At 46.1% G+C, this 13186-nt stretch overlaps 1 protein-coding gene across 5 annotated transcripts in view; it reads right to left on the bottom strand.

Annotated features, from left to right (window-relative positions):
• Positions 1-7854: 7854 nt before the first annotated feature.
• The window catches only part of PPP1R12A (protein phosphatase 1 regulatory subunit 12A), a 117288-nt gene continuing 111956 nt past the window's right edge, over positions 7855-13186 (bottom strand). For all 5 annotated transcript variants that reach the window (XM_044280398.1, XM_044280395.1, XM_044280397.1 and 2 more), the window contains one exon: positions 7855-10102. Coding sequence is in view for 2 of the 5 variants with exons in the window: in XM_044280396.1 (XP_044136331.1) it covers positions 10016-10102 (87 nt within the window). In the remaining 3 variants the exon portion in view is untranslated. The remainder of the gene's footprint in view (positions 10103-13186) is intronic.

Genomic DNA, 13186 nt, shown 5'->3' with positions numbered 1-13186 from the left:
TGCAGCAGAGAGCAACAGAACCTGTTCTGTCAGGAGGACAGAATGAACTCCTTAGGGACGAGTGCAAGGCTTGCGGCAAGCATCGCATCCCAAGAAACAAAGGTATGCCGCAGGAAGCAGGTGAGGCATACGTACGAGCAGCCCGTAAGCAGCGAGAAGGCCAACCCACCTAGAAAAAAGGGGGGCCCGCCCCAGAGTGCCACAGCATGTACGGAATTGCAAGTGCAACCTGAAAGGGAGTTATGCACAAACCTAGCATAGCATGCGATGGAACGCAACCAGTCCACCCCGAAAGGGGGGAATTGTACCAGGTCAACAGCAGTCGGCAAGAGTGCAAAGGCCCGTCCCAAAAGGAAGTGATGCCTAAGGCCGTACCTACTTCAGAGAAGCAGGACATACCCTATAAACCAGCAGGAACGCAGGAGGTCCACCTAGCGAAAGGGGAACATGCACAGGGTATCCCAGCATTAAGTGAGTGTGCCACAATGCACCCAACACTGAACTCAGCGAGAGTGCAACTACTCTGCCAACGAAGGGGGACATGTACAAGTCCAGCACAGCCATATAAGGACAGCCGTGAATCTCATGAGCGTGCCAAATTCTGCCCTTGAAATGAGAGGTGGTCACGCACAAGGCCAGCACCGTATCCAATGGAAGTGCAAGCGTTCCACCCCTGTTAGAGGGCCATTCACATGGCCAGCAATGTATCCGGTGAGAGTGTAGCATGCCGCCCAGAAAAAAAGGGGGGTAAAGCACATGGCCAGCATCTCATCCAGGGAGAGTGCGAGCACACCGCCATGCATGGGAGTCATACACATGGCCAGCAACGTACTGGCGAGAGACAAACACAGTCACTAAGAATGCGTGCATGTCGCCTGAGGAAGGAAGGCAAGCCCCTGGCTGGCAGCGAATCCAGCAAGAGCGCGTACACCGCCCACGGAAGAGGGGTCATGCATATGGCCGACAGCGGATCCAGCGAGAGTGCAAGCACCCTTCCATGTATTGGGCACACGCACATGGCCAGTGACGTACCTGCGAGGAAACAACCACAGACAGAGGGATGTATGTAAGCTGCCTGAGGGAAGGAGGCATACCCAAGGCCGGCAGGGAATCCAATGAGAGTGCAGCATACCGCCTAAGAAATGGCCGGCAGCGAAACCAGTGAGAGTGCAGCATAATAACATAGTACATAAGTACAACATAGCACATCAGTGAGAGTGCAGCATTCCGCCTATAGAAGGGGGTCGTGCACATAGCCAGTACCGTATCCGGTGAGAGTGCAGTATTCCGCCTAAAAAAGGGGGTCATGCACATGATCGGCAACAGATCCAGTGAGAGTGCTGCGTTCCGCCCAGGAAGGGGGGGTCACGCACATGGCCGGCAGCGAATCCAGTGAGTGCTGCGTTCCGCCCACGGAAGGGGGTCACGCACATGGCCGGCAGCAAAACCAGAGAGTGCAGCGTTCCGCTTATGGAAGGGGGTCGTGCACATGGCCAGCACCGTATCCGGTGAAGATGCAGTATTCCGCCTAAGAAGGGGGTCATGCACATGGCCAGCCAGGGAGAGTGCAGTAGCCCGCCTAGGAGGGGGGGGGGATGCACATGGCAGGCACCATAACTGGAGAGACGATGAATGCTGCCTACAGAAGGGCCGAACGCACTTGGCCAGCGCCGTATCCTGGAAGAGGCAAGAAAACCGCCTAAAAGGGGAAATGCCCTAGCAGCGACGCAGGCTGGGAGCGCAACACCATGCCGCCCGTGGAAAGAGGTCACGCAGACTTGCAGCATTACTGATGAGGCTGCAGCGTCCTGCGCAGTCTAATAGAAATCATGATCTATTATTATTTAATTCATATATATTCTTTTTTTTTTTTTTTTTTTTTAATTTTATTTATTTAATTATTGAAACACAGCCTCTGAGGCTAAAGGGGAGCCACCATACAGGGGCACCTGAGAGGCAGGAGAAAAAAGGGGGCCAACTAAACAGACCCATTTTTTGGGGGCCGGCCTGTACCCAAAGGGTTAACAGGAATCCGGCCTGGAGGGCGGCGTGCGATCCCCTGGGGGCGGAGGAACCTCCAGGCGGGAAAAATTCGCGCCTGGAGAAGTTCCCGCCCCCTCCACCAGAGACCGGAATATTGCGGCCTAGTAGGCCGCGAAGCCGGGGGCTAAATTGCGGCGCCCGGCCCGTTATACCGCCGGGACCTGAGGCGGAATGCTGCAGCGACCTGCCGCTTCAAACCGGCCGCGGGATGCGGAGCCCCGCCGACCGGCACCCGCTGGGGCATAGTCAAGCCCAATGCCGGCCACGGGAGCCCACCCCGCCGGCCGGAAGAGACAGGGACCCGGAATGGCGGTATGCCGGCCGCGGGAGCCCACCCCGCCGCCGGACGAGACAGGGACCCGGAATGGCGTTTTCCGGCCGCGGGAGCCCACCCCGCCGCCGGACGAGACAGGGGCCGGAATGACGTTTGCCGGCCGCGGGAGCCCACCCTGCCGCCGGACGAGACAGGGGCCGGAATGGCGGCTTGCTGGCCGCGGAGCCTAATTTTCGCGGCGCCCGGCCGCACCGGAATATCAGTGCTGGCCGGAGGCGAGGCCTTACTCCACTGCAGCGTCCTGCACACTCCGGTAAGGCCCAATGTGATCAGGCGGGATGGGGACGTGACCCAGAGACGGGATGCCCGTGAGGAGAAGGCAGGCGACGGCCGACAGCCACTAGCTGCATCGCCGTATCCTGGTCCTATGAAGGCCAGGAAAAAAAGGCAGGGAGCAGATTGCCGCACTGCGGCACCCCAGGGGCCAGCTTAGGTCCAGCCGGGGAAGGGTCCAGAGGCCCAGTATGGGGGGGTCAGGCACGCAGGAGACCATTGGGTGGGGGGTGGGGGACGTAGGGCTGGAGAAGCCACTCTCTTACCACAGCCGTCTTCACCCTCGGTCCACTCCAGCAGGGTCGCCCCTTCAGCTACTGGCACCGTAGTGGCAGGACGCTGGAAGAGGGACTTGGCGTGCGGGCGACCCTTGCGCTGGCGGGATGTAGGGGAGCTGGGCTGCCCTGATCCACCTTGCCTTCTGTGGGGGAGGCAGCAGTGCGGATGACCGGCACTGGCGCAGCTCAACCCCGGGAGAAACAGAGAGGTCTAGTGCGTCTCTGTTGTCCCTGATGTTCTGGAACAAAAAGAAAAGAAAAAAGTAAAAATCAAAAATTTAAACAAGGAGAAAAGAGCCCTGCAGAGCAGGGAGTGTCTTGCCTCCTTGGACACTAAGCAAAAAACTGGCAGTCTCTCTCTCCAGGCTGAGGGTATAGCTGTGGAGGAGGGGCTTAACAGTCTTCACTTAGTGTCACGCCTCCTATGGAGATGAGCTATACCCAAGGTCTTCTGTGTCCCCCAAGGAAACTGGGCGAGAAAAAAAAATTATCAAAACAATTTTTGTTTTATCGCCGCAGTGCTTGTAAAGTGATTGTGCAGTGATAAAAAAAATAATAATAATTTGTCACTGCGGCGGGGCGAACGCACGTGTGGGCGACCGATCAAGTCTGATAGAGCAAACACTGCGTTTTGGGTGGAGGGCGAGCTAAGGTAACACTAATACTATTATAGATCTGACTGTGATCAGTTCTGATCACTTACAAATACTATAACAGTACAAATGCTGATTAGCGATACGCGAATCAGTGACTGCGGTGCGGTGGGCGCTAAACGATTGCTAACTACCTAACCAAGGGGCCTAAACTATCCTAAAACTATCAGTCAATACCAGTGAAAAAAAAAAAGTGCCAGTTTACACTGATCACTTTTTTCCGTTTCACTAGGTGATTGACCGGGGCGATCAAGGGGTTAATTGGGGTGATGGAGGGTGATCTGGGGGCTATGTGTAGTGTTGGGTGTACTCACTGTGAACTGTGCTCCTCTGTTGGAACCAACCGACGAAAAGGACCAGGAGCACAGTAGCCATTTAACACATAAAATTTAACAGATGGCTTCCGATTCGATTTTTTGAAAATCATCAGCCTGCCAGCGATGATCTTTGGCTGGCAGGCTGATGACGAAATTGTCCTTTAACTTTTGCCAGCCCGCGATGCGCGGGCCGGCTCTGACTGAAATCTTGAGTCTCACGAGATGACGCCCTGGCGCGTCCAGGAGGAATTACAGGGCCGCCGCAAAGACGCATCCCTGCGTGCGGCGGTCCTGAGGAGGTTAACACTTTAAATGTCCTAACCAATCAGGTGTACAGGCTTCTTTTGGCTGCATAGCTAAAAAAAATAAAAATAAAGTGTGTTCTGCAATCTGAAATTGTTAATCCTAAAAAGTTTCTGATTTGCCAGTATGGAAGTTATTCTGGAGTGTTGCGTACACTGCTATAAAGCTGGGCTACTATTTTTAGTGTGAAGAACTTGAACAGAACTTAGGCTACTTTCACATTGCCGTTTCTGGGTCCGCCTGTGAGATCCGTTTCAAGGCTCTCACAAGCGGCCCCAAACGGATCAGTTCAGCCCCAATGCATTCTGAATAGATAAGGATCCGTTCAGAATGCATCAGTTTGGCTCCGTTCAGCTTCCATTCCGCTCTGGAGGCAGACACCACAACGCTTCTTGCAGTGTTTTGATGTCCGTCTGATGAAACTGGGCCAAACGGACCCGTCCTGACTTACAATGTAAGTCAATGGCGACGGATCCGTTTTTACTGACACAATATGGTGCAATTGAAACCAGATCCGCATCCCATTGACTTTCAATGTAAGTCAAAACGGATCCGTTTGCATTATCATGAACAAAAAAAAAATTTATTATTTTTTTTTTGTTCATGGTAATGCGAACGGATCCGTTCTGAACGTTTGCATTATAGGTGTGGATCCATCTGTGCAGATACCAGACGGATCCGCACTAAAACGCAGGTGTGAAAGTAGCCTTAGCCATTTAATGCCAATGTACCACAAACTGTAGGCCCTTTTTGAGGCAGGAGTAGATGCAAAAAAAGGAGACATCTTGGTAAAGGTTGTTCTTATATTGAATCTGTCACAACGTTTAAGCTGGTTTCAAACGGTCACATTTACTGGTCCGACTGCAGTTCATCTGACCTGAACACACAGCATCAGAAGCTTACAGAACAGTAGACATGGCAGGAACGCACATCATATATCACTATGATGCTGTGATCTTGGGTCATAGGCGCTGCAGTCAGGCTGGGAAATTTAGCAGTCACAGGGAAATATTTAGCTAACTGGTGCAAAGTAGAATTGGTTTAGTTGTCCTTAGCAACCAATCAGGTGTGATTTTTCACAGTTCCTTTGAAAAATGAAAAGGTGGAATCTGATTGGTTGCTATGGGAAATTAAGCCAGCCAGTTCTACTTTACACCAGTTTTATAAATCTACCCTTTAGTTTTTCTTGGACTGCAATCAGCCGGAAGCCACTCTGCATGAATAAGGGAAGCCTATGGTGGTCTAACATGGTGAATCTAGGTTGTTACATCCAGCCCAATTCACTTTCAAGAAGTCCAAATCTCCAGATTGTCTCCAGAATGTCCCCGATGAACATTACAGCCCAGCCATGAAACCCCTCCTTGAACTTTTGCAATCAAGACAACGAATCAGTGGGGCTTCCCATTTCAATTGTACACTCACAAAGATGGGAAATCTGCATTATTCCACCAGCTGGGCGACCGGACCAGATTCCTGAGTGCTTATGAACTTCCTATAGTGGATTTATCTGACGGGCGTTTCCCTCCAGGAATTCTGGACTCTTCTTTATCAAGAACCTTAGTGTAAAGTTATACATAAAGTAAGCATAGGTGCATCGTATCTCAGGCTTTAGAGGTTCTCTTGCCAAGACATTCCTATTTTTCTTTGGGAAGGGGGGGGGGGGGGTGACTATCCTAAGAGTACTTTCACACTAGCGCTTTTCTTTTCCGACGCCAAGTTCTGTCCTAGGGGCTCTATACCAGAAATAAACTGATCAGTTATATCCCCATGCATTCTGAATGGAGAGCAATCCGTTCAGGATGGATCCAGTTCAGTCTTTTTTTACTGATCAGGCTTTTCAGAAAACCGTAGCAAAAATCAGGAACAGTTTGACTGAACGCCGGATCTGGCATTTTTCCCATTGAATTGCCAATGCCATTTAAAGTCCATAAATGGCAGATCCGTTTTTTCCAATGCATTTTTTCATTGTGATCAGAATCCTGATCAGGATTCAAATGTAATCAGTTTTCACACGTTTTTTCGGATCCGACGTGCAGTTCCGGCGCTAGTGTGAAAGTACCTTCCTTAGTATATTTTTATTTCTTGTTAGAGGAATCTACACAAAGAGATGTATCTCACATTGATCAGATGATGGGAGCCTTGGATGTGTATAAAGGCACTGTTTTTGCCTTTATTCGGTATTTATCCATAATACTGTAGAGTGGGGGACCTTATTCAACAGATAGAGAAAATAGAGATAGATAGATAGATATATATATATATATATATATATATCTCTCTCTATCTATCTCTCTGCTACAGGGAAGAGTACCTCGGAACCAAAGCCAATTTTCTGCTTTAAAAATTAACTACCGAAGTTATCCAACAAAGTCACACTCGACTTTGCGAATAACTTACTTCGGCTTATCAGAGCCCATACATTCTAATACTGTACGGAGACAGATCTCCATACAGTATTATTCCGAAGTTTTGAACAAAGCGACTTCGCTCAACACTAGTTAGGACCATAGGGGTTCTCAGCTCTAAGGTCAGACTACCTCTAAGTCTAAGCAATTCTCTGATCAGTTTTTCCCTTTGCTGATGCCCATATCAAGTATTTGCTGGTGGGTCATGCCTTTCATCAGAATTGCAGATTTTTGGTCAACTTAGTACTTTTAAAATTAACACACCCACATCAGAAATGCTCAACAAATTCTAGACTCCCGAATTCGTTCATTACTTTAATTTCGATAGCAATCAGATTCTCACATTTGGGTAATAAGGCCCTTCCAGATCCTTTCCTCATGTTTTCCACAAATTCCTCTGCCCTAGTTTATTTCATCGAAACTGACCTCACTAATTGTACGTTGTGTGTGAGGAGCTTGGGCATATGGGGGAGCATTTCAGGGGCTGGATAACCCCTTTAAGGACAGGCCACCAATAATAGATCAGCAGAGGTTTGCAATCCCACCAATTAACTGTTTCAGAGTAGCTCAGGTGCCTGAACTACACGGCTCAGTCCATTGTGAGGTGGATAAAGCTTAGATGGAGAAGTGTACTTCAGGCATCAGAGCTACTCAAACCGAATATTGGCTGAGGTGTGTGGTGTCAGACCCCTGCCAATCTGATATACCCATTTAAGAGGCTCTTTACCCGATTGGTGGAGTTATAATGTCCACATCTGTCTTTGTCTTTTTGGAAAAACAGGTGGTAGTTGATGTCAGGCTTCCTGACTTCTTGGTCAATAATAGAGCTGCCAAGAGACCTTGTATTCTTAGGGGAGATTTGTCATCTCCCTGTGCCTTTTTTGTGTAACAAACGTCCCAAACCTAGCGTATAAAGAGTTGCAAATTTTGTTGCAAGTGGCGCTTCTACACCACCCTCTCTACTTTCGGAAAACGATATGTAGTGAGGGTGGGGTCCACCACAGATTTCATTCTGCCGCCAGGACAGCAAGAGAATTTCCTTAATTTATGGGGAGGCCTGCACTGTCAGAAATTAGTCGCATCCTGCTTCACCACAGGAGGTTTCAAAGATAAATCTTCCCCCTTTCAATCATCTTTCCTGGAGCTCTTCCCACAGGATTTCTTTGAGATCAGGTGCTTATTTGGCAATGAAACTTTGATTCAACTCTAAAACCCATAGTAAAGTGCAGTCTCAAGAAATCTAACATGTTGATGCACACGGTGAAAATACTTTAATTCATTTTTATTTGTATATGTCAAAATACACTTTTCTCCAAAAGATTAGGTTTTGTTACAAGTTTCATGCAGATACAGAGCCTGCTCAATACTACCAATAAAATCAATGTAGCATAGTAGCCAATCTGTTTCAGATAAAGAATAAATAACCTAAATATAAAATACTAAATTAGAAATATATCATCATTCTTCACAGACACCCAAGCTTTACCAAGTACAGTCCATAATAATTAAACTTGCATCTCCCGGCAGCCACATCAGCTGCCCGGTTTTGTTTTTTTCTCTTCTGCATCCTCAAGATGCAAAATCCCTAACACCCCCACACACATATTAAATGAATATAACAAAATCCCACAACTATCTTTGTACCTTTTAAAAGTCAAGAATCCTGAGCTTGGCAGTAAAAGACAGGCTATGTATCTTCATAAAATGTAGAAACCAACAGGAGGACATCAAGTTTGGATACCCAAAAAGAAAACAAAACCCACAAAATATAGGCAGTAGATCACAATGACCTTTTTTTGTTTTTGCAAATTATAGGGGTACAAATTCACATTTAATATAGTATACATTATAGTCAACAATACAATAGCTGCTGCAAGCTTTACAATTTACAGTTTTGTTTTAATTACCAAGCTTTTTCAGTGGATTAGATTCATGTGCCAGTATTACACTGTTCATGGGTCAGTGAAATATATAAAAAGCTAACAAAAGTAAAAATAACGAGAAAGCATCATCAACTCACTTAGCCGCATACACATACATATTTATAATATTTGTTACTTTCTGCAAAAAGGCCACTGAAATGTAGAAAACGGATAGATATGACGGTGGTATTAATTGACATGCCTTCTGACATGGCAACAGTGCATTTACACAACAGAGTGCATGTTAGGAGTATACACATAGTGACTTCACTCTGGCTAGCACAAAGGATATCGACAGTACTCAAAAGAAACATGAAATGTAGTGAAATAATATACGTTTAATAGTTGTGACTTAAAGAAAATAATCAGATTTTTTTTTACAGCTATAAATTGAAGTCACGCCTCCGGAAAACAGACAAGATACAATAAAATGACCAAGTTTTATTAAGATCACTATTTAGGAACAATCTTTAACCTGGAGTAACAGACGTTGCCGAGAGGCCAAGTTGAGCATGCCACACAGTGGTATGGAAACGCAATAAGGATTCTCCATGTGTGTATATGTATGTATGTGTATATACACACACACACACATATACATACACACACACACATATACATACACACACACATATATACATACACACACAAGCACACAAATATATACACACGCACACAGTACCTGCTAAAATTAGTGAAAGCTACAGTACTGAGAAGCTCATTGAAGCCTTCTTAGAAGAAAAAAAAAGGAAAAAAAAAAAAAAGGAGGGGCAACTAGATTTCCGCTGAGGAAATGGATATTAGACAAACGAGAAATGCAACTGCCCCGACTAATAAGAGTAGTCAAATATAAGCAATACAAAAACAGGTGCCTTGGTGCTGCCGTTATAGGTGCTGTAAACCAATACGTCAATTTTTGGACTGTCATCTGCTGAAATGTTCCAGCCAAGCTTCGCCAGTTCAGGCTCGAGAAAGCCACAGCGGTTTCTGCAAAAAGCGGCCTATAAACAGTGCATGAAGAAAACAGCTGGCACACTCAGAGTTAAAATCTCAAAAGAGTTACACAAGTTAAAAAAAAAAATATGGATTTTTCTTTAAATATATATATGGATCTCATGTGTGGCACAACATCAAGTATGTAGTAACTGTCTTTTGTAATCGCAGAAAGCTTTTGGATTGCAGAAGGCTTATGTACAACTAAGGCTTACTGGTTAGATACAGGAGGCGTCAGGCCTTGAACACTTTCCTTGCACGATGTAACTGTAAACAAGAATTCATAGTCATTCATAGTCAGCAGCCACATTTTAATACAAAACAAACATTTTTTGTACAAAAGAAAAAGGGAGTTTGGCAGGATATTTGAAATTTGCAGTCGCCAAGTAGTTTACCCCACCCCCCGCATATCCAGTGACCGCCATGTTATGGTCCACTGGAGTAACTGGTGTGCAATGCCGTTTAATTGCTGCTGCTGCCGCCGTATAAACCATTTATTTGGAAAGCTTGCTTATAACTCTGATTAAGGCTCCATTTTCATCCTTTAGCCGCTGGTTGTCTGCCTTCAGGTCGGGTAACATCTGAAAGAAACAACACAGATTGTAAAATGCGCGCTTTTGTAGACTTATACGAAATCTTCCATGCAAGCCTGTGTTGTTCTCAGATTTTATGGTAGTTCAGCATTCCTTGTGAAAGCACTCGCTGTACTGCTCTACTGTCTATTTTAGAGTATGTTAATATGTGCATTACAAAATCTGGCAGACTGTTGATCCAGCAATATTTGGCAATGCCGTTCTGCCGCAACATTGATTATAATGGGATCTGGCTATTCTACGGCATAAATGCCAGGTTTCGGCAAAACGAATAACACTGCATGCAGCATTTGGCCGACAGCCGCCATTCATGCCGGGACAGGCAACTGGAACAGCCTGCCAGATATCCAAACACTACTGTGAACGTAGCCTTCGTAAATAACTGTATTCCCTATGAAACCACTATTAAGCATCTTGCCTTATGACACTGCATTCAGCCATTCTTCTTTTAATCCTCCAGGGAAGTTATGAGCAAGTTGACAGCTGGGTGATACCACTTGGGGTGGTGTCCCTACACAGTCTGACACTATGGGGCACATTTAATAAGACCGCTATTTAGACGCCAGTCTTAATAAAGGGCCATAGCTGGAGGAGGATTCGCCGAAGGCCTTCATAACTTCAGCGCATCCAGCATCAGTTCTAAATGTAAGATGGAAGAAAGGAAAGTTCAGCAGCTCTCACCTGCCCCACCTTCACCTGTGAGCATAGAGGACCCGTGTCAGGCCCGGGTAACGTATTACAATGTGGTTCAAGAAATCCAGCTCTACTTCAGTAAAGGAAAAATGTATTTTGCTTGCGGTAAAATCACATCCAGTTACAGAGTCATTGTCTACACGTTTCGGGCTACTGAAGACAATTCACGCCTTTACTCATGACACAATACAACATTAAAAAGTGGCAGTATTTATAGAGGGACTGCTCCTGTTTTCACCAATTGTGGTCACATGACTGCAGACACCCAATGAAACATGCCACGCCTATGGACAAAACTTCTCATGAGGAACAAAAGAAAACCAGACACTAGACCAGTGTTTCCCAACCAGTGTGCCTCCAGCTGTTGCAAAACTACAACTCCCAGCATGCCTTGGCAGCCTTTGGCTGTCAAGGCATGCTGGGAGTTGTAGTTTTGCAACAGCTGGAGGCACACTGGTTGGGAAACACTGCACTAGACAATAAAAAAGCCTATACAGAAATGCATGACACATGTAATGGCTATAGGAAACAAGATTAAAGGGGAGAGGTTTTTTGAGAGAAGATTAAGAAATGCAGGGACACTGACAATGTGGATTTATTGTTGCAAAATTAGGTCTAGACGTCTGTTCAGACCATCAGGTTGCCGCGTGTTCAGTGCGAAAATCCAAAAGGATTCTCTGTTTAGTAATTTTATTTTGGGCAATGAGAAACTTTCTATACCCTGTACCACTAGATCCGATGTGTCACCACCATGGCAGACAGCAAAATGCAGGCTGGCTGCAGATACATTGCGACTGCCATGGTGGGGCACATCGGAAATGTGTTTGCGTATTCTGGTATTTATGGCATTGGTGGTGCAACCTACATATTGCAGTTTGCATTTTCTGCATGTAATTAAGTCACCTCGGCATGTGACAGATTGAAAGAGGGTCTCTGATCTATCCAGAGCAGGAGAGTGAACTCAGTGCTATAGTTGCCAACAGAAACAAAACTAAAAACAAAACATTTCAAAAGCTATAGAAACAATAAAAGCAATCTGTTTGTTACACAGTATAGCACGGAGTTCACACAAATCTGTCACATTGTAAAGAGGCACTTTCCTGTTCTGGCATATGATAGAGAATGGACAGACATAGTTGCGGATGGGGTTAAATGTGCAGCCAGAAGAGCGCCCACCATCGCCAACTATGTCAGAGCGAGCCTATATCAGGACAAGAAAAAATAAATAAGTCGCAGCCTGTCTGGCTTACGACCAAAGGAAGCTATAGATGCGGACATCATAGATGCATATGTTGCACCCACATGTCGATATCTAATACTTCAACTGGCAGGATTTTTCTAATGAAAACATATCTTAATTGCAACACAACCTTTGCAGTTTAATTACATAAAGAAAATGCAAACTGCAATATGTAGGTTGCACCACCAATGCCATAAAAACCAGAATACGCAAACACATTTCCGAAGTGCCCCACCATGGCAGTCGCAATGTATCTGCCGCCAGCCTGCATTTTGCTGTCTGCCATGGTGGTGACACATCGGGTTTGCTGGCACAGGGTATAGAAAGGGTCTTATTGCCCAAAAGAGGAGAAGATTACAAAAGAAAATTACTAAACAGAGAATCCTTTTGGATTTTCGCACTGAACACGCGGCAACCTGATGGTCTGAACAGACGTCTAGACCTAATTTTGCAACAATAAATCCACATTGTCAGTGTCCCTGCATTTCTTAATCTTCTCTCAAAAAAACCTCTCCCCTTTAATCTTGTTTCCTATAGCCATTACATGTGTCATGCATTTCTGTATAGGCTTTTTTTTTTTTTTATTGTCTAGTGTGTGGTTCTTTTTTTTCTTAGGCCCCATGCACACGGCCGTGTTTCACAGCCGTGTGCGGGCCGTGGAACCGCGGCCTGGATCCCTCCTGAGAGCAGGAGCGCGCGGCGTCACTGGTTGCTTTGATGGGAGCGCACGGCGTCATAGCAACCAGTGACGCCGCGCGCTCCTGCTCTCAGGAGGGATCCAGGCCGCGGTTCCACGGCCCGCACACGGCTGTGAAACACGGCCGTGTGCATGGGGCCTTATGAGAAGTTTTGTCCATAGGCGTGGCATGTTTCAGTGTGCGTCTGCAGTCATGTGACCACAATTAGTGAAAACCAGTGCAGTCCCTCTATAAATACTGCCACTTTTTAATGTATTATTGTGTCACGAGTAAGGGCGTGAATTGTCTTCAGTAGCCTGAAATGCGTAGACGACTTTGCAACTAACTGGATGTGATTTTACCGCAAGCAAAATAAAATTTTCCTTTTCCGAAGTGGAGCTGGATTTCTTGAACCACATTGTAATAAATGTAAGATGATTTCCGAGCCGTCTAACATTTAGA

The sequence above is a fragment of the Bufo gargarizans genome, chromosome 2, assembly GCF_014858855.1.
Source record: "Bufo gargarizans isolate SCDJY-AF-19 chromosome 2, ASM1485885v1, whole genome shotgun sequence".
In the NCBI taxonomy this organism is placed as follows: domain Eukaryota; kingdom Metazoa; phylum Chordata; class Amphibia; order Anura; family Bufonidae; genus Bufo; species Bufo gargarizans.
The sequence above is the reverse complement of the archived record's forward strand: the minus strand, read 5'-3'. Positions and strand labels throughout refer to the sequence as shown.